Source organism: Vulpes vulpes, chromosome 2 (genome assembly GCF_048418805.1).
Source record: "Vulpes vulpes isolate BD-2025 chromosome 2, VulVul3, whole genome shotgun sequence".
Lineage (NCBI taxonomy): Eukaryota > Metazoa > Chordata > Mammalia > Carnivora > Canidae > Vulpes > Vulpes vulpes.
In genome coordinates, this window is record NC_132781.1 from 1,887,322 (window position 1) to 1,911,851 (window position 24,530).

A 24,530-nucleotide genomic window follows, 5' to 3' on the forward strand; every position below is an offset into this window, starting at 1 on the left:
ACGGGCCACTGGATGCTCTGTCCCTGAGATGAGGGTCAAGCCATCAGCCCCACCCCAGGGAAGAGGCAAGGAGCTATCCCACCCACATCCCCACCAAAACCTAAGTGCTGGGGTTGGCAGACAACACCCGGGCCTGAGGCCTGTGGGACAAGCCCATGAATGCCCCCAACATGAACGAAGCTGTCCACTGGCCTTCGCCCCCTCACACCAAACAGTGCAGTCATCGGGGCTGTCTGTTCAAGCTCGCTCTCCGAGGCACACGAGCAACTCCATGAGCAAAACCAAAGGAAAGGCCTTTGTCGCCTAAATTCAAATGCAACAATGATTTCCACGTAGCTAGTGACCAGGTGATGGAGCCCTGCTTTGTCCCAGACAGACTTCTCACCCCACACGCACTCTGCCGGGTGGGAAGCACTGCAAGAGCACGTCTGTCTAACAGGTAAACTGACTTCCATTCCTCAACTGCACATCGGCGGTGACAACCAGGGGGAGCATGGTGACCCAAAGGATAGGAGGGAACGCACGGCCCACATGCCGCCCCAGGAAGTGCACCCACAGACCTGGCTCCCAGAGAAGGAGCTCCTCCCACAAGCCTTGCTTGTTCTAGGGAAGCTCCAGAGGGCATCTGTCGTCATCCCCCCCCCCCCCCCCCGCCCGCCCTGTGCACACACGCAGACTGCTAGGTTACTGCTACAAAATGCACTCAGGAGCCAGGGATCACTTCAGACACTGCCGACAGTGGCATCCTCGCCGAGCCCCTTCGCCTACCTTGTGAGCTAGACACACCTCCATTTGCTCTCAGGCCCCCCAGGAGAGCAGACAGTTCCTCAAGGAAAGAAGCTTTGGTCTGCAGCACTCTGGGGAGAGAGCAACAGGGCAAGACCTGCGTTTGCAGCCTCCCTTCCACTCTGGCCCATTACACCCGGCGCTGACCTGCCAGAGGCCTCTCCTTGTTAGGAAAGGCCTCGGACACATGCATCCTTCACTGGACCTGCTCCACTTTGTAATCCCCACTCCTGTCGCCCAGTCACACGCCCAGCTGGGACTTCCGGGGCCAGCAGTGAGGGCTGTCCATCTGCAGGACTGTCAGCTGGAACAACAGTTGGCATTCTTCCTTCAATCTCCTGCAGAACACAGATTTATGTACCTACGAGGTACTAAGGCAGAGCCTTAAATTTAATCAAAAGAAAAATTTCACTGGTGGCAAACTGATAAATTATTTAGACAAGGGTTCAATCGACCTGGAGAGGAAATCCGGGCCTGGTAGTCTGGCAGCCTCAGGGAAAAAAATATCACCATCACAGCTTCTCTAAATTCCTTCTTGACCCCAAATCACTTTTATCAAAATGTTTAATCCTGAATAGTTAAAGCTAGAAAGGCAAAGAGGAGAGAGCCTAAGGAAGAATGTCAACTCTCCGAGGCACGAGGTGGGCAGGTTTCCCGCGGTCGGTTCTTCGCTCCTCCTGGGTAGCACTGGGGTAGCAGGGTCCCACATGTCCCACCCACAGCCACACAGAGGCATGCAAACACTAATGAATATGACCTTATTTCCAGCTGTTCCACCTTTCTGAGTCTCACAGTACAGGAGGAAGAAAAGACCAGATTAGGGACATCTACATCAAAGGTCTAGAAATTTAATAACACTCCCGTCGTTTTATTGCAGATGGCACATCGGTTCTATCAGGGCCTTGCAGAGCGCAATAAAATAGGGTGAGTTTAGCTCTGCAATGTTTCAAAGGACCCTGATTTACAGTAAGAACAGGCCACCTTCCACACAACCATCTGAGGTTGGTAATTGTCTCATGTTTTGTGCAAACTCTATGAGGCCAGGTGCAGCTGGCCTCCCTCCCTCTCTTGTAACCCGCAGGAGCTCACAGAGAGCAGGGGGAAGCACACCACTTGCACCAGGGCACGTGCTGTTACTGCCCCACGACTGTCACCAGTGAGCCACTGAGCGCTCCTGCCGCTGCCCTTACCTTAGGCTCTTAGGTTTCTGAACAGGTGGATCCCACTGACAGTTGGAAGCAGCAAAATTTCAAACCTTTTCATCGTACTTAAAAAGGAATGCAATCGTCTTGACGTTCAAAACAGAAAATACTAAGTATTCACTGCTGTGGTTCCATGTCTTGATGGAAATGCAGGCAAAAGAGCCCCTCCACTGGCGTGAATGGCTCCTTCTAGGGTACAGCTGGCACTTCGTTCCAATCCCTCTCTACAAACCAGCCCCGATGGGGTCCCACTGGCACTGGTGCACCCACACCTTTTCTGAAGCACCCTACAATCTAGAAACATGACCTTGCAGATCCATTCTTGAAATCCCACTGACACGAAGCTCGTTGCTTAGACTAAGAGCCAGCCGCCTGGAGGACAGCACCCTCTGTGCCACTGCCAGCCTCCCACAGACACCTTCCTGCCACCCGAGAGGGTAACTTCTCAACCCCATGCCAATTCTACTGTCATTTTTGGATCTGTCATCATTTCCCTCTCTGTAAATGCTGCCTGCCTTACATGGTAAAGCCTCTTCCAGATGCCATGGGAGAGATCTGCTCTTAGACAGAAATTTAGATTAAAAATAATAATAGATCCTACTTTCGAAGATTCCATGTACTGCCAACTAGTGTGAACTAGCTGATGCCTACCAAGCTAAACTAATAATAAAGCTAGCAGTAAATCGACTCTTAGCACTCCCCCAAAATTGTAAATCACACCAAAAGGAATAAACATACAATATCTTGAAATATTAAGCCCATATTCTGAAAGACCAGCTCTTTTTATGTAATATTTCTTTAAAAGGAAGAAAGTAATTAAAACAGCAGAGCATGTGCCGTGGAGAACACAGTTGGAAGATCTGAATTTATCTGCTTGCCTTCTCTTTTAAATAAATGAATCCAGCAAAAACCCAAAGCATTAAGTCAAACCCAGGAGATGGTCAGATGTAGGTAAGTCAGAAAGGCGTTCTTTTAAATTTAAACACTGCTGGTTCTCCACCTTCTAGATGCCAGTGACGTCAAGTCTTCCGACAGACATTACCTGCGTGTTGTCACATGTGCCCTGAAAACCTGTCTGCACTGCACGCACCCGTCAGCGCCTGGGTGGTATCACTGAGATCCTGGAGTGCCTTCAAAGTCCCTAAAGAAGCGATTTCCTACTGACAATAGTAGGCATTTCGACTGTCTCTAAAGGGATACACTGTGGAAATATCTCTCTGTGCCTCATCCAAGGCCCAAAGGCACTGTACTCTCACAAGAAAGGCTCCTGAGTTTTATATAACCATCAAGAGGTAATAAATCTAACAGAGGAAAAAGCAAAGCCCTTAGGCATAGATCAGAATCACCACTAAGAAACTGCCTTCTGAAGAATGGGAGTCTGTGGTTATTGACTCCACAAGTTAGTCTCTGCCGCCTCTCAACACATGGGGGACACAGTCCCCACCACCTAGTCATCCCACAACCATGGGCAGCAGCAGAATTGACCTGCGGGCACTGTGACAGGCAACAATGGACTCATTTCTGGCTGTTCTCTTAAAATGTAAATAACATACAAAGAATCCCTAATTCCAGATCACGAGGACAAACAGTCCACAGACGAAATCCCAGGCAGGCAGAGTTCACGCCCCTAAGCCACTTACTTCCATGAGGTAGACACCCAAAAAGGAAGGGAAGAAGACCGCAAAGGCTTAAGCGAGGCCACCGGCCACCCACCTCGTGCGTGGCCGCACCCTACAGAGAATTCCAGAGCCAGCCCACCATACAAAGCTGAATGGAAAGGCAGCTCCATAAACACCCCAAAGTTCTAATCTTCTGCTACAATTATTACATCTTCAAACGGGCTCAAGAGCAAGGCTAGAGGAAGTGGGTCTTGGGGTGGTTCACGAGAAAACTCAAGATCTTAAAAGGCAATTTGACACAGTTACCATATTCCATGCCACTGTTTAAAAAAAAAAAAAACAACCAAGAAATTGTAAGACATCAGGACATCAGTAACAAAAGGCACAGTAATTGGTGACTGGCTCCCTAAAAAGAAACTCACCTTTTGAATCAAAGACAAGGCATATAAGAGCTGTCATCTTTTCAATACTGAGTGCTTTTTTCTCAACTGTTTGAAAATTGAAGACAGAAGGAATAGCTCTAACTAGTTAGGTTACGGGAAAGTTACTGAAAATACATTTCCTGTGCAAAAGAAAAACCATGATTTAAGAGTAACATGAGAAATGCTTTTCAGTGTCTCAAGGTTGTGGGGGCAAAACTCAGGCCAAATGAGTAAGAGACCGTCCAGCCCAGGGCTCCCACCAGTGTCCAACCACCTTCATGCAAGAAGCACATCCATGAGCCCAGGAGGGAGGGTGCAGTGAGGACTGGCCTGCCACCAAGGGACATGAACTGGGGGTCCGTAAAAAGCTCTCGCTTGGATTCAAATGCTGTTTGAAACCAAGGAATTGAAGCTTCCCTGTAAGAAAGAAAGAGAAAAGCAAAGAAAGAGCGCTTACCCTCGGCTGCCAGTTCTCGTACTGCTTCTGCAAATTCGCACCGATGGTTTCCAGAGCTTTCTGAGGCCCCATCGACAGAGGATCTGAAGAAGTAATAAAAAGCAGAAAGTTTGTTATTCGTGTATTTCCTCTGCTGCTGAGCCTCTCACGGTTTCCTCTTCTGTCACTCCAGAGTCACCTTGGACTGAGGAAGATACATCTGGGGTTCTTCTGTGTTTAACCAGATGTTGGAAACTGCTATGCCCCCAAACAGGCCACACCTGTTCACCTTACTAGAGAGAAGTGGTTTTATCTGCGTTGCTGGCCGTGTGAAAGTTGCCCACCTCCCTGTGCTCACCAATCAGCCTCACAGTCACCCTGCACACCCACTGCCCCACTCCTGTGCGCCTGGACCAAGGTGGCCCAATGGCCAGGGGTGGGCCTCTGGGAAATGGCGGGGGGGGGGGGGGGGGGGGGGGCGGTGCCCACAGCGAGAGCTGCATGGCGCTTCCCTCAGCAGACTCAGGAGGAAGATGGAAAGACAAAGGCCATGTGCTCTAAGTTAACTTCCCTCTGAGCTGGTTCATCAACAAAAACCACTTTTATAAGCACACCCATGTGTTTGTGGCTTACCCTCCCATTTTGGGAGGGCTTCCAGGGCAAATAACTCTAACCAGTAATTCCTCAAACTTAGTTGGTCTGGAGACATCTCTGCAATCTTTAAAATTATGAAGAACCCCAAACAACTTTTAAGTGGTTGTATCTCTTGGTACTTGCTGTATCCAAGATGAGAAATTTTAAATATATTTCTTTATTCATTCATTTAAAAGTAATAAGCCCATTACATTTGAACATAAATATTATGAAAAATCACTGTTTTACAAAAAAAAAATTAATGAGAATAGTAGCATTCTACCTTTTTTTTTGCAAATGCCTTTAACACCTGGTTTAACACATCACAGCTGGACTCTCCTATCTGCACCTGCATTCATCTGTTACAAAATGTGGTTCTGGCCGACAGAGGAGCAAAACCCCACCTCACACGCAGACATCACTGGAAACGAGAGGCCACTTGAAATAGCTTTTGAGACAGTCGTAGCTATCTTCTTTGATGCTACACCAAAATTCGACACGTGGTAGTTTCCTAAAGACTATCGGCAATGTGGAGTCTGAAGCCACAGCAATGAACCTGTACTCCATGGCATTAAAATCCACTGGTCCATCGTGCACTTTGAACGGATCCTCTACCCAAGGATGACTCTGTGTCATCATCACTGGTCATTTGTAAAATACTGGTGCGCTAAGCTCTGTGCATCTTCTGTATGTCATTCTCCAATATCTCAAATTTAATCACCAGCAACAAACACTTCCAGTTGTTTTCCTTAAATGCCAGTTCACTTTGTTCTTTTCCAGAAAACACCTGCCCAAAGTCCGTCAGCTGCTCCTCCACGCAGAAAGGATGTTCCATGAAAAGAGCAGCTAGTTCAGCTTGGGACTCTCCCATCATGTGAAGCCCTCCCTCTCTGTGACCAGGAGGCGCCGCTCAGCGTCCCCCCCTATCGTGCCATCTACAGATGTGCGTCCAAAGGTTGACATCCATCTGTAAGACTGGGTGTCGGTGCGGAGTCAGAGCACCGAAACAATACCTTCCCTGAACTGTTTTCACTGTCCTTGTTGTCCACAAACTAACACTATTTCTGCCCCAGCCTCCCCAAAGTGTCCCTCTCAAATACTGCCTTCCATACAGTTACAGATAACAGCTTATCTCCCCTCGTCTCCCCTACTCCCCGGCCATCCCCTAGCCAATCCCACTGCAGTGAGGATGTAGGACTGCTCTCTGTAGAAGTGGAATGGCTCCCAAGAAAAGAGCCTCAAGGGACCAGAGGACAATAACGTTCACATCATCGGAGTCTCACAATGAAAAAATTAAGTCCAGAGCTCAAAAGCAGTTGAAGATATAATGCCTGACAACTTCCCAAATTTGACAAGAAATGTAAGCTTACAGATTCAAGGTCAGTGAACCACCAACAGGATTAACCCAAGAAAATCTATATCCAGACACATCATAATCAAACTGTTAAAAACAAAAGACAAAAAAAAAAAAAAAGTCCTTAGAGAAAAATTGGTTCACAAAGGATCAGGAAAGGGAGAGTCTCTGGATTTCCCAACAATCCTGAAAGTTGGACAGAACAAAACAAATGTCCTATGAAAATAACATCTACCTGATATTCAAGTCTGAAGGTAAAATAGAGGTCTTTTCCGACAAGCAGTCACAAAATCTGTCCTGTGTTCCTCTCCTTGAGAAATAAAGCGCAAATAAAGCAGTGAAGGACCCAGGAAAAGAAATAGAAACGACAAGATGTCCATGAACCAGATCCAGAGACAAAGCCAATCCAACAGGAGCAAGGGGGGGCATTTTTAAAAAACAAATATATTATTTGAGCACTGGAATCATTATTGATAGCACTTGACAGATCTACTGGAATATAGGTTAGGAAAAAAAAAAGATGAACCTAAGTTTACAGAAAATTTAGCAAATAAAGGAACTGGCAACTGGCAATAAAGGAAGGACAGAGAAAAGAGACAGCTTTCTCTTAATACACTCTCCAGTACTGTATGAGTTTAAAGCTATATGCATGTATTATTTTGATTTTTTTTTAAAGAAGTATAAAATTAAGTAACAGGATTTTAGAATTAGAAGGGACCTTTACCACTAGTGCGTCAAAGTCATGGAGGACTTTTTACCATACCGACGCCAGGCCCTACACCCTGGAGAGTCCAATTCAATAGCTTCAGAAGAGCCCAGTCAGCTAATGAGCAGCTCTGGCTGAGGAAAACCTAATGAAAATTGGGTTATAATTAACTTATCTGGAAGAAGTATGGTAAATTTGTTTCAATCCGTAACTAAAGAAATTAGATGTTCATCTTCATCTCTCTTTGTTCTGGTAGGAACCAAGTGCTAAGGTCTCAAAAGAATTATAATCACCCCAATCAACTGTGCTATAATCTAAGTCACAGGACTGGCAAGAGACAAGAATAAATCAGAATCTGGAAAATAAAAATTCAGGGCCACGGCGAAGCATAAACAAAGCAAAGGAAAGCAGAAAACATCAACAAACAGAAACCATTCAAACAGCCACGCCTCGTGCAGGAGACCGGGAGAGCAAATGCAAGAGCCGGTGTGAAAGCATCCAGGGCATCTGTCCACACCTGCGGCACCCACACGGTCAGTGTTATGGCTGGAATCTACGCTTAAGAGAATGGAAATGGTTTCCTGTGTAAAAAGATAAAAGGCCAGTCCAGGAACCACACTGCTCAGCACCAGCTCGTAGGCGTGCCCTAGGAAGAACCACAGCAGAGGGAGGAGGGAGTGCCACAGGTCCCCAAGTCACGGAGAAGGGGCAGAGCTGGCCCTCCTCCTGGGACTCCCTTCCCTTGGAAAGCCCAGGCCCTCCAGCCCCACACCATCCTCTCCCATGTTCCAAAGAGGGCATGCCGACCGTCTGCCAGAGCTGGAGGGCTGCTGCCACGCAGCCCTGAGCACCCTGTGGCCGGTCCAGCGCCCCTCACTAGATGTGGCCGCCTGACAGCAGCACCCCTCTTCCTTCCCTGCTCTGGATCCAAATCCCTGCCTTCCCAGGGAAGGGGGGGCGGCAGCCTCTGGCCACTCATCAGCCCGGGATCAACCCAGCGGTGCTGTCACATCCTGTCTACTGTGAACCCCTGTGGCCAATTAACTGCCTGGTTTCCTCCCAAAGGTACCATGGAGAGTGGGGCAGGGAGACGGGAGCGGAACAGGCACAGGGGAAGGAAGAGGACAGGGAAGTGGTGCATTTCGGACCGCGCTCGCTACAGTAAGCTAACCTGGGAAACCAACTAAACCAAGTTCCTGGTGGGCGGTGCTGACGCTCCAACCCACCTGATGAGGGTCAAGTGGACACAATGTAGGTCTGCGAGCGGAGTGCTGTCTTAATAAGACGCTTCTCCTCTAGGGCCCTCACGGGTTTCTACTGAAGGAATGAAGTGGGTGGGCAGGTGGTGGAAGGAAGAGGGACAGTAAGTGACATCTGCATAAAATTTTAGCCTGGCATCAACCTCCCCGCAAGCTTTTCTGCATAAGAAAAGCTCATGATGCACAGAACTTCACGTTGATGGGAACTGCAGCTACCTACCCCAGGGCAGAGGAGAGAAGCTGAAGTTCCAAGTGGTCAGGTGATCTCAAGGTCACAGGCTGGCGATAGTGCCAGCAGTCACCCAACCTGAAAATCTCCCCGTTCTCTCCACTCTTCCTTCAGAAGAGCCTGTGCGTCACCATCAACTACGAACATGCTGGTCAGTATTGCTGCAGCACCTGGTGCAGGTACCTCCTCCTAGCTAGGTTCTGGAAGATTCTGAGCAGGGCAGAAGCCCAAGGTGCAGGGCTCTGCTGACCCGGTGAGCTCTTCACCCACCTGAAGATGAGCACAGGTGAGCCCTTTTAAAGCAATTCTGTGATGTCACTCCTCCCCGGAAGAGCCTGCAGAGCCTGTGTTATGCTACCACTTGGTGAAAATAAGCAAGACTAATTTCAGCTGTCGGGACACAGACCAGGGGCAGGGCTGGCTGGGAGGGGATGAGAGACCTGGCTGGACTTGGGGGCTGCTGCTGAGGCTGTTTCTTGATCTGTAATGGGTCAGTCTGGGAATTAGCACACCTTTCCGTATATATGCTATCCTTCAGACAAAACTTCAAATTTAAAAAAGACATGCAAGGGCAGCCCAGGTGGCTCAGCGGTTTAGTGCCGCCTTCAGCCCAGGGCCTGTGGGCCTGATTCTGGAGTCCCAGGATCGAGTCCCACATCGGGCTCCCTGCATGGAGCCTGCTTCTCCCTCTGCCTGTGTCTCTGCCTCTCTCTGTGTGTGTCTCTCAGGAATGAATGAATGAATGAGTTAATTAATTAATTAAATCTTTAACAAAAAATAAATTAAAAAGACATGCAAGAAGAGCTCCCAGGTGGCTCAGGTGGTGAAGAGTCTGCCTTCAGCTCAGGTCATGATCTCAGGGTCCTGGGATCAAGCCCCTCCTAGGGCTCCCTGCTCCATGAGGAGTCTTTCTCTCTGCACCCCCATCCCCGGCTTGAGCTCTTTCTCTGTCTCTCAAAATCTTTTTTAAAAACAAAAATTAAAAAACACACAAGGCTCACTCCTCAAAGAACGTCTGTACTTCTTTGTAGGTTGTCTTTATGTGGACATTTCATAGGTATCTGTTAATTGACTTACTGGCTGAGTGCTGCCTCCTGGATCAAGTACAAATTTCTCTGTATGGCCTTCAAGGACTGTGCCACTAATTAGTTGTTTAACCTTGAGCAGCTAATTTTGATTGAAAAAATAATCATGGCAAAGGGCCACTTTGAAATCAGAAGTGGTTTTTAATGGCTCTGTACTGTGTCAGCCATAATACCCACACGCATTTTACCATTAGAAGCGTCTTTGGTGGGAGGCACCTCCCCTGAGGCGAGGGCGGAGCAGGGAGCTGGCAGTAAGGCCCTGGCCCCTGCCGGGCGTGGCCCTCCCAGTGCCCGCGGTCCCGGGACAGGAACCATCATCCTACTGGGGCCTTGTCTACACTGCACCTGGTCCTAACCACTCAGACTCACCCACCCACACACGCACAGCCGCAAAATAGATGAAGCGGCTCTGTCTCCTGTCACGCGAGCCCCAGGGGCTGAGAGGAGTTTCCAGAGCTGGGGAGATGGCTGGATGGCGGTGGCTCGCACAAGGCCCTCTGCACGTGGTGGGAGTCCGAGCGGCTACACCTCGGCAGGGAGACAAGGAGACACTGCTCGGAGAGGCCAGCGTGACTGGCACAGAAAACAGGGTCTCAGCTGAAGGGCCCCGATGCCCGGGGGGCCCAGCCTGTGCCCCAGGGCTCAGCCCCCACAGCTGGGCCCTTCTCTCTCCGCACGGCCTTTCCTGAGTCGTCTACCCGCAGCATCTTCGGAGCTCCCGGCCGCTCAGGGTGGGCCCTGTCACTGGCCCCAGCCCCACGTCTGCGGTCTGCGGCCCTATCGGAAGCAAGGCCGAGGCCCGAGGCAGGGCTGGGCAAGCCTGAGGGCACGGGAAGGTGTTGGCTCTCATCAGCCTGAGTCTCTCACCCCCCGGCGGGGGCGGGGAGGGCTTTTCTCTGAGGAGAGGATAAGACAGCTGGGTGCCTCCCAAATACTCCCTTAGGGTACCAGAACTTCCTGGGGCTCCAGCATTCTCCCCTCTTATGATCCCGGCTGCCTCTGACAGCGCATGAACAATCTCTGCGCTCAGCGAGGGCTCCTCCTGTTGGGCGTTCAGCGCCTCTAGACCTGCTTTCAAACAGAGATTTCTCCAAGACGTATGGGCACTCGCTGCTCTTAGCGCGGTTGTTTTTAGTATTACGCTGTAGCATTTAATGTCAGGTCATAAAACAAAACAGCCTCTCCCCTGCTTCTCTGAGAAGAGCTGAGTGTCACTTCCATGAAATAAAACAGCATCTTATTATGTGGCGGAGTGGAGGGGCAGGGGTGGGGAAAGGGGTGTCGACAGCCAGCCATGCCAGGCCCGAAATCCCAGCGAGCTGTAAGGGCCCCTGCGCCAGGGCCTTCCCTGCGCCGGGGAAGGGGCCTGCGCGTGCTTCAGAACCACACAGTGAACCTTCTACTTGTTTATTCTGGCAACAACGATTCCTGTCACCATCAGAAAACCTTAAGGGGCCACTTCCCGAACACAGACAGGTCCAATCCCTGAGCCTCTGGAAGCAGGTGTCTCGCCTATGTGTGCCGGCAGCACGCGCCCGGGGACGCCAACACAGACTGGAAAGTAAGAGACTCCCCCTTTGTCAAGTTACCCGCACCCCTCGTCCCTGAGGTCAGAGCAATTTCAACTAGCACGGACCGTCTCGGCTGGTTTGATGTGTCTGCAGCCAAAAAGCCATCAACCTGCAATGCATCCCACCCCTTGGCACATCATAGGCGTAAGGTAAAGCACAAGAGACTCTCACGTTGTTACCTGACATAGTTAACATCTACTTTGTAAGATGAGAAGCATCTAGCAGTCTACTCTCAGACATCTGCTGGAGACCTCCAGCCCAACAGAGCAGCTGGCACGCGTACTGATGGGTGCATGACGCAGGCCCCGTTCCCGTCTCTCAGAGTGAGCACACAGGGGCAGATGAGAAGCAGACGCAGGAAGCATTTCCAGTTCCCACTCAGCACTGGGGGAGGGAAACAGGCATGCGGCTGCTGTTCCAGCTGCACACGGTCTCTGCACTGAGCCCTCCCAGTGAACCCTCTCCCCAACCAAGAGGTGGGTACCATCATTGCTCCATTTTGCAGATGAGAAAACTAAGGTCTCAAATCATGAAGTGACTTGCTGAAGTGAAGAGCTGAAAGGAATAAAGCTGGGGCCTTGATGAATGCAAAACCTTTGGATCTCTGGTGATGGAGTACATACAAAACCACAGACCAAATATACTGTGGAGACGGGCTGCCTTCTAAACAGGAGCACCCTTTAAGCTAGTGGCCGCACCAGCCCCTGCAGAAGTCTTCCTTGCGACTCCTTCCCTAGCCATGACATACGCCAGACATTTACATCTTGGAAAAGCCAGAACCAACCTATCCTCAGGCCTATGTGTCCTTGTGCCGCCAGCCAAGCTGCCCCACGGCCTTCACTGCCTGAACCACTTGTCACAAGCAGCGCCCCTCCCCGCACACTCAGGGCCCTGGATCTGCTCCTCTTCCCCTGGGAAGCTGCTCTCCTCTCAACACCCAGAAGCACTGGCCTTCTGCAAAATGTAACCCCACTCATCTCCACGGCCGGGCCCCAACTCTCAGTCCTGGCTGTCGCATCATCATTGTGCCTGCAACCTACAGCGCTTGCTGAAAACGCTAACCCTCTTCCTGAGCAAGCCTAGAGCCCGAGGTGGGGCGGGCGAGGCCGCACCTAGGGGATGAGGGGTGGCTCCGAGGGAGCAGCCCAGTCCTGGCAGGGCATCTCCGTGGAGGGGTTGGGCACCTGGCAGGGAGGAGGGCAGATACCTGAGGGGGAACAGCAGGATAAAGGAGTGTGAGAAGGGTGCAGACAGCACGGTGAGAAGCTGTCTCACACAGCAGCAAGGATACCTGGAAACCACATTAAGGCTGTTGGAAAGGGAGTCACCAACATGGAAAAATCCTGTTGGGTTGGAAGGGAGGCGGTTCTTAACCTATGCAGACGTGACCGTGTGCACACGGAAACACACGTGCACATGCATGCATCTAGGAGAGGGGAGCAATAGGACCCCTGTTCCCACGAGAACACGGGTACCCAGATCGCAGTTTCTCATCTAGATGCCCCAGCCCGGGATGGGGCAGGAAGGACAAGCTGGAAGGAAGAGAGCAAGGGCCACATAAGCCAGTGGGAATGGGGCGGGCTGCCGATCAGGAAACAAGCAGTGCATCAAAATAAGCAACAACAACACTGGATTGTAACCCAGTGAATGAAAAAGAAATCCATGAGCTCACAGCAAATTCCCTCAAAGTCTGATGAGGAATACCCGCTTAGCAGTGATGCACCTCTTCCCAAAACTCGTCATTGCCTACAAAGGGGAAAGGGGGCGTTCAGAGCGGAGAGTCCGGCAGCACCTGCTTCATCAAGCAGTAAGCACGTTGCATAACCAGTGACGGGATAAATCTACTCATGTGCCACCTGACACATGTCGTGGGAGGAAGGCAGATCTCTGCCGTGACACTCCTATCGAAGAGATACAACCAAAATTTAATCCTGAGGAAACATCGGGTGTTCTTCTAAGCTGAGCCTGTGATCCTCTGGGTGTCAGGGTCAGAAGGGTCAAGGAAAGCCTGAGGACCTGGTCCAGTTTGGATGGAACTAAATCCAGGGCAAGGCACGATGTGGAGCCAGGTCCCTGTGCCACAAGGGCATCCTGGGACAGGTGGTGCACCTGGATGTGGTCTGAGGCTTATGGGGTGGCAGAGTGCCCACATTCACCCCTGGCGGTGATGGCCACGCTGGGATTATGCCCGTGGAAATCACAGTAACTCACTGGTGATGGAGCTGCACTGCAGGAGCTTACTCTCCTGTGAAGCAGGAAAAACGCTGCTTAGCTCTGTGCTAGCAAGTTTGGGATTTTTTTTTTCCAAGATAAAAACTGGAATATGCACTGCTAGATACCACTGCAAATTTGCCAAAATCAAATCTCCAGGATTCTTCTCTCTCTTATTCCATACTGTTGAAATCAGAAGGGCCAGCCCTACTCAACTTTTTAAATAGGAGCTAAATGCATATTTTTTTAACTTAGAAGAGGTATATGCCCTTCTGAACTCAAAATCTACTGAAATGAGTACAGAGTAGATTATATTCCTAAATTGCAGAGAAATTTTAAAAACAAATATAAAATACCTATTCAGTTCCTGGATTTTTCATGGCAAGAAGGAAGTAAGGAATTCCTTTCATTTTCACCGACATAGTCCCATAAACACCCATCAGAGACTGTGTGAGGACGGAGGAGAGCTCTTGTGATTCCTTGGGGGAGGAGGGGTGCAGGAGAATGCCTAGAGAATCTAATAGAATCCAAGGATCCTCGCCTGGAAGGTGCAGTTCCGTAGTCAGACACCACCACCCACACGATGCCAGAGGGTTCACGCGTCCCCAGGAGCACACGCTGGGATCCAGGTTGAGAAGGCTTGTTCTAAAAACCTAATGTAAGAGTACTTAAAGAGGGAGAAAATAGAACACGATTGGTAAAATCCAGCTTGGACAAGGGGTAAATGAAGTGGAAACAGTCGGCGGTGGCTAATAAGAAGTCAATTTCACCGGCGGAGACGCCAGGATATGGCACAGGGCCAGGAGGGCCTCTAGGGAAATCAGCCACGGGGCCGCTTCTCTGTCACTGGCCGTGGGGGCCGAGAGGCCTGGGCTGCACGAGGGGAGGCGACGAGCACAGACGCTCATCCGAAGACCCTGAGACACTGAGGCAGGCAAGCCAAGTGGGAAAAACAACACTGTTTCCAATTCAGCCTAGAATATAGGCGTCCCCCCATCCAGAAGTAGACCATTCCTCCAACACCTCTCCTAAGCCAATCACGGCTTCCTGCCAGCAAAAACCCTCTGGGGGTTCTTTCAGTTAGTAAAAAACAGGCGCTAACAGAGGTCTGCTAACAGAGGTCTCCAAGCAGCACAAAGCTGGCCTTCACACAGCAGAGGAAATCTGTCATTTGCAATTTTTGTTATTTAAAGTAGATGAAGGGAATTTCTGCTTTTGCCAAGGGATGGAGAAAGCCACGGGAGTGGGGGTGCTTTTGCCCCCAATCTTATCAAAGAGAGAAAAACAATCTGCGACAGAAACAAAGAAAAACCCACACATCACTGTTAAATTATACCAAAGTTTAGAGAAGAAATAATAGCCAACTCGCTACCAACTCTTCTATGAAACAGAAACGATGGGACTGTTTCTCAACACATTTAATGAGGGCAGCATTATCTTGCTACCAAAACCAAACAAATATGTTACAAGAAAAGACAACCACAAACCAAAATCACCCATAAACACCGCTGAAAAAATTTCTTAACAAAATAATAGCCATCAAGTCCAGCAATATATAAAAAAAAGATAACACAAGTGGGGGTTATTACAGGCATTCAAGGTTGGCTTAATAACCAAAATTCACTCAGCACGATCTACTATTATCAACAAACTAAAAAGGAAAAGCCAGGTGATTACATCATAGATGCTGAGAGCACATTTTGTAAGATTCGGCACGGGTTCTTGACAGAAACAGTCAGCAGATGAAAAAACATCACGCTGAATGGTGAGAGCAGAGCGAGTGAAGGTCGTGCACCCCGCCCGTCTCGACACTGCCCCGGGAAGCACTGGGCACTCCAGGCATGCCTTCCTCAGGGAGAACCAGGACTCCTGGCAACACACACAGGAAACAGCCCGGAACTACTATCACATGCAAATTTAAAGAAGAAAATGCTATAATCCAATAATCACTACTTATTAATTTTCCTTGAAACACTCTGTGTGGGACAAATCGTGACTTAAAGGTTCTAGATGTCCAAAAAGAAATGAAACTCTCAGATTCACAAAAAAACAGTGCCAGCCTCCAGCAGACTCAGCCTTGGTCAGTGGGGGGCAAGCCCGGCCCAGCCCAGAGCGTACAGGGATGCTGCAGGCCACGGCCACGAGGCCATGACGGACGGAGGGGCCACACTTACCGATCCAGCACTCCAAACGTGCACAGGGGGTGGTCTTCACCACATCTGGAGGGTCCACGCCGACATTCAGGCACAAAACTAAGGCAACACTGACCGTCTTCATCTGGAAACACAATAGAAACAGCGACCATTTCAATATGCATCCCATTGACACACTCTTCCAGGCTCAGAGATGTCCCCAGAACACACGAAGCCCTGTCCCCACCACTGGCCTCTCCAACTGGCTTCCATTCACCCAGTACCTGTGCCGCCCCCATGGTGCCACACCAGTAACCTCCTTCCTGGAGGGGTTTTGGAGTAAAGTGGACAGAAGGGAAGAGGTCCGTGTCAGGGAGGCTTCCACAGGCTTCCTTTATGATACATTTCCAGAAACAGAATTATTTGACTAAAAAATATTAAGGCACTTGCTACATTCTGCCAAAATCCTCTGCAAAAATAGTGTACAAACTTACACTCTGACCAGGTTATGCTACTCTCATTATTTGAAGTCATTAATGATTTGATGAGAGAAAAACTGCCATATTGATTCAGTTACCATTCTTTCAGTATTAGTAACACTGGGTATTTCTTCAAATGTGTATTCACTGTTTATAAATTTTATGTTCTGTGGATTTCCTTTTTTTTTTTTAATTTTTATTTATTTATGATAGTCAGAGAGAGAGAGAGAGAGGGAGGCAGAGACACAGGCAGAGGGAGAAGGCAGGCTCCATGCACGGGAACCTGATGTGGGATTCGATCCGGGGTCTCCAGGATCACGCCCTGGGCCAAAGGCTGGCGCCAAACCGCTGCGCCACCCAGGGATCCCTGGATTTCCTATTCATGCTTATATACCACTACACCGGCATTAGTGACTAATTCTGATTGATTTCATGTACTCTTTACATACTCAAGACTGCATCCACATTATTTGTTGCAAAGATTCCCCTAGTCTGGTGTTTACCATCTGATTCATTTCCTGCTTCTTGACGCACAAAGCCTTGGTTCTATCATCTGGTACAGCTTCCTGCACACCTGTTCCTTCTCCAGCCACCTAGTATGGGGAGTGTCAGCCCTACCTACGTAGCGGCTCAAGCCAGAAACCTGGAGCTCATCCTTCAAACATTTACTGAGCATCTACTAGGTGCCGATCACTATTTTTAGGTGGTGAGGAGACATCAGTAAATCAAAGAAACAAAGATCTCAGTGGGGGTAGGGGGTGGGGTGGAGATACACTTCAAACAGGTGAGAGGACTCTGGGCTGAGTTACCAGCCTGGACCCCTCCCCTGTTCCTGAACGCCAGAGCCCACCCCTGACTCCTCGCCCCATCTGTTTTATCCTGTCTCCTAAATGCCTCCTGGGCCTGTCCCCTTGGCTATCCCCGCTCCTGACCATACAGCCGCCTCCCCGCTGCCCCCTCCCCAGGGCGGGCTCCATGCTGCAGCAGAAGCATACCTCTTCACACACATCTCCTCGCTGCCCTGCTCTGTCCGTCCCGAACCTTCAAGATTTACGTTTGAACTGCTCAACATGCATCAAAATCTTGAAAGCCCAACTCCTGCTAAGCACGCCACACGCCTGCCACGGCCCCATCCTCAGTGGCTCCAGGTCCTCAGCCCACTTGGCATGACCTCGGGGCCTCCCAGCCACAGCTCCCTCGGCCTGGAAGCCTGCCTCTCCCACTCCACCGACTCAGACTCACCTTTGCGGTTTCCGTGCAGACAGCCATTTCTCAAGGAGCTTGCCCCCAAACCCCGGCAGGCGCACCACTGCCACGCACCGTGCTCTCCCGCTGCCAGAGCTCTCGGACCTAGGCTCCCCAACCCACAATGAGAGGGGACCTACGTGGATGCCAACTCCCGGCGCACAGCAGAGCTCAGGCCCTCCGTACTCACTAAGGGCCCCATGCATTTCTTCTGATGTTTTGATATGTTTTACGTTTAACCCTTCAAGCTACCTGGAGGTTGCTGTGGTATATGACACAAGGGGATTAATTCCTGTCTCAAAAAACTAGCCAATCGCACACCAATTCCCTGCTAAATAATCTCCCCCAAACTCAACAAGTTTGTATGACTCCTGTAACATATATAAATTTCCAGATAGACCAGATCCTACTTCAGGCTAACTGAATTTATCCCATCATCCCATCAACCAATACTTCTGGCACCACGCTGATTTAAGTCATTTATTTTTACAACATCTCACAATGCTTGGGAGAGGAGGTTTCCTTCCTCACAATCTTTTTTAAGCTTTTACTTAGCTATATTTATATTCATCTCTTTTTTTCCCAAATTAATCAGTTCTTCAATTTTTTAATCCCATAGAGACTTTGACTAAAGTTGCATTAAACTGCAGATTGATAACACTCAGTATTTTAAATTATTTTCTTTGATCTGATAATTCCACATTATGAGAATCTGTCAGAGAAAAATACCCCAAAAATAATAAAGGGGAAGTCTGTATGTACAAAGATTTCCTTCACAGCATTTTTTATTCTGAGTGCAAGTAGAAATGACTTAAATTTTAAGTGAATAAAGGAATATTTAAGCATGCCATTATATTCTAACAGAATAACACTTAAATTCTTATAATGTTAAATGAATAAAAATTGATCCAAAATACCAAAAAAAGCATATTAAACATATAAATTAATTTTGGCAAGAAGTGATAACCTCCTAATACTTGATTTTTCCATATAGGAACACAGTATGTTTCTCCATTTATTCGAGTCTTCTTTTAATTTTTGTCAGTACTCCTTTCTTCGTTTTCTCCAAAAAGAAGTCCTGCACGTTTCTTTTTGGATTATTCCTCAACACATCATGGATATTTAGGGGAAGTGTGCTTCTACACATGTATTCTCCCCATCGTGTTTCTTACAGGAGCCACTGACACCTTTGCTGCCACTATGCTAAACTCCTTATTAAATGTCACTGCTTCCTGGTGGTCCCCTACAGGGCCTGTGAGTTGACAAAGATACCACGTACAAATAACGAGTCCATCCTGTCCTTTCCAACGGTTCATTCCTCTCCCGTTTCAGGTCTTAGGCATTGCCCACAACTTCCAAAATAGTTCCTGTGCTAATGAGTACAGAACGTGGCAGTGGCGATCCTCGCGTTGGTTTTAATGAGCCGTCATGAGTGTTTCCTCATGAGGTGCGCGGGCGATGACAGCGAGCACACATATCGCCCACCTTCCCAAAGTTCGTGTTAGCGCGTTTCCCGGTGATGGAAGATCTCCCAGTGGAAGTCTTGATGCACCTGTTTCCGATAACCGAAAGAAATCCAAAGAGGATTTTTACTTTTCCGAGAAAGGGCAAGAAGTGGAAAGGCGTGCAGAGTTGGTTCTGCAGGCAGCCAGCGTGGAGGCAGTGCCCCCCGAGCTGCGAGCAGGGGACCCCAGAGCTCCTTCCCTGGGGGCCACCCGAGGCATCTCAAGTCCAGCCCCCAGGTTCTGAGCTGTGTCTGTCAGTGTGTGGGCTTTATCTCCATTTACTGTGTGCGGCACTAGCAAGATGTGTCCCTAAGGTATCAGAAGAGCCTGAGAGAGGTTATTTTTTGGGGTCTAGGGATGCTCAACATTTTTTTTTCCACATGAATTAATGGTAATTATTTCTCTCAGGAAAGGTCTCATAGGAACATACTGCTTTTGGATAGCGGGGAAACTCGTGTAATCTTTATCACATCAAGAAAGGATTCCTGTGTTCAAAACAGAATTTAAAGTGTGGGGAGGGGAGAGTATTTAGTCTTAAAAAAAGCAGTCATTAATGATAAATCACTTTCTATAGGAGCTGCACGCCTGCTGCCAGAGACACACCGAAGAGAAGAACAGTGTCTTCCTGCAGACGTGTGCCAGCATCTCCTAGTTATGAACCATAAAAAACAAATGGTCCCTTTATCGTCAGGAGAAAGGGCAAAAAATCAATCAGAAAATGGTAATAGTTATTGTTTTTCTTAGTCATTTTCCAATATTTAAGTGACCAGTATCAATAATCCCATACAGTTGATCAATTATCTTACAGCAAACTCAGCCTTGCAGGAGAAGCTGCTTCAAACTAGAAGTTCCATGGAAACATCTCGGTGGCCTTCCTTTGGTGAGTAATACTAACAGCTGTCCCATGACATTTTTAAAGCAAGGGGTTCTCCTCTGCTCTGACACCGGGTACCTAAGTCACTCCCCGGAGCGAGCTCCAAGCCACCTGGCTCATCCCTGAGCCCGCTGTGGGAAGCCCCCTGGAGAAAACCATCTTTCTCTAGGGATCCGGTTGCATTTTCAAAAGGATTGCCTGCCCCTGCCAAAGTACAACGGGTCTCTGTAGCCTGACCCTGTCCTCAATCTGCGAGGGGACATGCTCCTAAACCATCAGGTTCCTTTCACAAAGTCCAGCTGAGGGAGTGACACTCAGCGGGCTAGTTTAAGGAATGCTGACCCCCTGGGCCTCAGGTCTGGTCGGCGCCTCTGCACAGAGGGCCTCCCCGCAGCCAGCCCTGTGCCCAGAGAGGACGGGAGAGAGCCGCTCCTCGGGGAACACGTGCTCAGTGAGCCCCCACGCTCCCCGTTGTGCCTCAGGGACTCAGGGCAGGCCTTATGCTCAGTCACATCTGACATTTCTTTTTTTTTTCTTTTTTTTCTTTTAAAGATTTTATTTATTTATTCATGATAGTCACACACACACAGAGAGAGAGAGAGAGAGAGAGAGAGAGAGAGAGAGAGGCAGAGACACAGGCAGAGGGAGAAGCAGGCTCCATGCACCAGGAGCCCGACGTGGGATTCAATCCCGGGTCTCCAGGATCGCACCCTGGGCCAAAGGCAGGCGCCAAACCGCTGCACCATCCAGGGATCTCACATCTGACATTTCTGAGCAAGAGCCACCTCCACTTACTCAAGCTCACCCCCTAACAGGCAGAGGGTCAAGCAACATGAGCTCTCTGGCCATTCTAATCCTTTCCTAAAGGGTCCTGACCCAGATGCTCACATCCCCACCTGCTTTTCTAGCATACCTGCTTTTTCTTCTAACCCTCCCTGGGGTCAGGGAGGTGGTACAGGATGTGGCAGAGATAGGGCAGGGATGTGGCAGGGATGCGGCAGGGATGGGGCAAGGTGTCCGCACAGTACCCAGCAGCCCCAATCATGGTCCCACCTCTCCCTCCTCAGCCAATGCTCCAAAGCATTACATTCCCTCAACCTCTACGACCACACTTAATTGGCTTAAAAACACAATTCTCAAATTATCTCTGATTTAATTATAAAATTATTATGTCTGAAGCTCTCCCAAGTGCTTAGAACTATAAATGGAAGCCCAACGATCACCGTTTAGTCCCTCGAAACACTAAAGGGCCCCAGGACCCCATACCTGTCACCAAGCACAGGCTTCGTCGCTTTCCAAGTGAGCAACAGGAGGGCACGGCCCTCAGTGTGATATTAGCTCCATTGACCGGAGGTCATCTGATTCGCCCTTGCTCATACAATATACACTGTTCCTACAACCCGAGTTACACCTTTTTAAGAAAACAAAAAAGGTCTCCAGGATATATTGACATGTGGATTAGAAAAATGTATCTGGCCTAACCAATTTAATTCCACCAGTGGGCAAAAGACATTACCAGTGAATATCCTTAAACCAATCAAATGTGTCTTGTGTTCCCTTGCAAATTTTAATAGCGTTGGCCTGATTCCAAATGTGGTAAGTTTTAAATTCTAAGCTATACCCCAAAGTGCCTTTTTGGTATTTTATTTTCATTTTTCATTCCAAAAATTCCAGATTAATGTTTTTTAATAACACAGTTACAGCATTAAGAGAATTTAAGGGCTATGAAATTTAATGTGCCAGAAACTGCGTAAGAGTATATAAAATAACCATTTTAGACTTTAAAACATTTGTTCTCCAGTGCAATATAATTGAAGAGGATAGTTCTATCCCCAGAGGTTAATTCTGAATTTGAAAAGAGTATCATTTTGAGAAGCTATCAAACATTAAGTGATCATTAAAAACATGTGACCTTGGACTTGTCAGTCAATTCCAATCACTCCTGAACAATGCTCCAACCCTTAAGGTGAGTGGGTATGGATGACTGCTCAGGGCCCGAGGACTTCTCCAATCCCGAGCTCTGGCTCCAGACCGGGGCTCTCCAGCAGCATCCCCACGGGTGGCACGGGTGGCACGGAGCATTCTGCCTTAAGGCTCTGAGCCCAGCCCAATGGCCTCAACCACAGCTTGGATGTGAGTGGGAGCGGCGGGGGACAGTCCAGCAGGAGGGCCGGGCACTGCTGAAAAGTCTGGCCAGGGTCCTGTCATACCATCCTCTGGCACCAGGTGTGTTTCGAAATTCAAAGTGTTTCAGACTTACAAAAGGATAGTATGGTACGTAACTCAAATCTCACAGCATACACCCAAAAGGGTCTGTCTGCAACAACAGCCAGTATTGAAAACTATTAAAATTTCCACAGTGAAATGCACAAATATCCACTCTCCGGGGAATAAAGACCATCAACAGCCTCAGCCCAGGTCACATCCGCTTTGCTGTAGACGAGCTGTGAAAACCTCTCCAGTGTTCAGAGCTGGCTACCTTCAGAACTGCAGACGAGCGCCTGCGGACCCAATCACCACCCCGACTTGAAAACCCCTGTATCCCCAAGTGTGTGTCACCTCACTGATTAAAAATACATTAATGCCTGCCACCACGCAAAGAATTTGAAACAAAATCACAAGGGATGCCTTTGTTTCCTCCTACTTAACTGATTTGATAAACCATATATACTTTAAAAGATACAGTTGATCAAGTGGTACAATCAAATCTGAATATAAATTCACAGGCTTACACACAATGACACCCAAGCCGATGTGCAGAATGAAGAAAGCACATATGTGTTAAACTGGCCAATCACGGCTTCCCGCTCCCCATACTGAGAGCCTGGCTCACTCATCCTTCCCGACAAACACAAGCGGGCGTAAAGGAAAATAAACAGGAAGCGAGGCTGGGGTTTGCCACAACATCCACTATCCCCCGCCTGGCTGAGGCAAAGCCACCCAATTCCCAGCAGTGCTCGTTAAGATTCAGAGCATCAAGCAAAAACTTTGAGCAGAGTCGAAGCTACACAAATGCATAATTTATAAAGGAAGTCAGAAACTAGAACATAGAGCAAACAGAGCAAATACACCACGAGGGGGGGCAGGGGGCAAGTCGAAAAAAAGGAAAAACAGGTTTGCCTCCTAACTCCCCCCCACCCCAAAGCCTGCTAGAAAGAAGTGAACAGCAAACCTAGCAAGAAGCACATCAAATTGAATTTCTGGGCCCCAAACCTGCAACACAACACAAGATCCTCGTCGCCAGCCGCCCAGGAACCTGGCGATTCCCCATCTGCATATTCCTTTGTTCACTTCAGCGGGAGCCCGAGCCAGAGAGGTTCTTAAATTTATGAGTCCGTTCCCTACCTTCAGCCAGAAAACTAATTTAGCTTTCAGCTCTCTTTTTTGAGGCTAAATTCTCTCTATAGTTCCCTGCATTAAAACCTGCCTCCACTCCTATAAGGCAGGCTAATGAAAGGGAAGAGACAGCGGGTAATTTTCCAACATGGAAAAATCAGAAAGTCTCGTTCTGGACCGTGTGTGCCAGAGCGCTCCTTTCCCACCTCTCCGACCCCCTCCGGACTGCCCGGCACGCTCACTTCCCACATCACAGGCCCTTGAGAAATTCAGGTCTCAGAAAATCAAATTAAAGAGCTGCACACAAAATAGGTTTATTATAGAGATCACAACTGCCTTAGACAAACTAAAGAAATCCCTTCCTGAAAGAGCTCTATACTGAAACTCTTTATGATCCCTTCGTGAAACAAGTGGTCTTGTTGGTGCCACCTCCGCCAACCTGAGCATGGGGGGAGGGGGTGTCTGTCAGCGACATGCCCCCCCCCCACCTCTGAGAAGCCACCTTCTCACACTAGAGAGCTGAGAGAGGGGCAAGAATGACTTTTTTGCCTTTTCTTCTAACACCGTATGGGGTGAAAGTTTTAAAAAAAATCTAATTACCAGTATCCTTATCTAACAACTGAAAATAAAAATACCTTGTCACAGAGGGATACTGTGAAAATATATATGCTCACAAATTAATTCTAAATAGTTCAACAATATAAACTCTAAATATGCTAAATTCAAATGCTATGGAAGCCTACGGGTCAGGCTCAAAGGGCATAATTAAATGGCATATATTAAATGATGCCATCTGTTACATGATGGAACATTATAGTGCCTTTAAAAACATATTTTCAGGGGTGCCTGGCTGGCTCAGTTAAGCTTCCAACTCTTGGTTTTGGCTCAGATCATGATCTCAGGGTTCTGAGATGGAGCCCCACATCGGGCTCCAAGCTCAGCAGGGAGCCGGCTTAAGATTTTTCTCTCCCTAGCCCCTCCTCCTCTTTAAAAATAAATAAATCTTTAAAAAAACAAACAAATGTATTTTCAGGTTTCACAAGTCTGTTGGTGGGCTCCACTGGTAAATGGGTAAACTCTGTAGTGTGTGAATTATATCTCAACAAAGCTATTTAAAAAGGATGTGTTTTCAAGGACTGGTAAGTGGCAGGGGAGGCACCCAAACATAACGTGAGTGAAAAGTGGAAGGTGCAAAACCACATCCACATAATTATTATTCCAAGTGTGTAAACACATACATACAGAGGACGCAGAATAAAAAACAAGTTGTCACAAGTGGTTTCCATCTCTGAGGAGTGGAAAGTGTGGATGATTCCTCTCTTCTTTGTATCTGGCCCTTCTATGTATTTCCAAATTCTCCACCATAAACAAGTTATTTCTAGAAGCAAAGGGGAAAGTCAGCTATTATTACAATAGCCAAGGATTTCTTGTGTGTGTGCATGTGTG

General features: G+C 48.5%; 1 protein-coding gene across 3 annotated transcripts in view; it reads right to left on the reverse strand.

Moving 5' to 3' along the window:
* RPTOR (regulatory associated protein of MTOR complex 1) overlaps positions 1 to 24,530 on the reverse strand; it is a 329,546-nt gene that overhangs the window by 244,496 nt on the left and 60,520 nt on the right. The window contains exons 1-3 of one of the 3 annotated variants that reach the window (XM_025999918.2): positions 22,962 to 23,200; positions 15,688 to 15,790; positions 4,487 to 4,569 (exon numbers count right to left, since the gene is read on the reverse strand). In XM_025999918.2, the coding sequence (XP_025855703.1) occupies positions 4,487 to 4,569; positions 15,688 to 15,790 (186 nt within the window). In that variant the 5' untranslated portion in view covers positions 22,962 to 23,200. Of the gene's footprint in view, positions 1 to 768; positions 808 to 4,486; positions 4,570 to 15,687; positions 15,791 to 22,961; positions 23,201 to 24,530 lie in introns of those variants that run through there. The other 2 variants (XM_025999917.2, XM_072746474.1) reach the window with 2 other exon arrangements.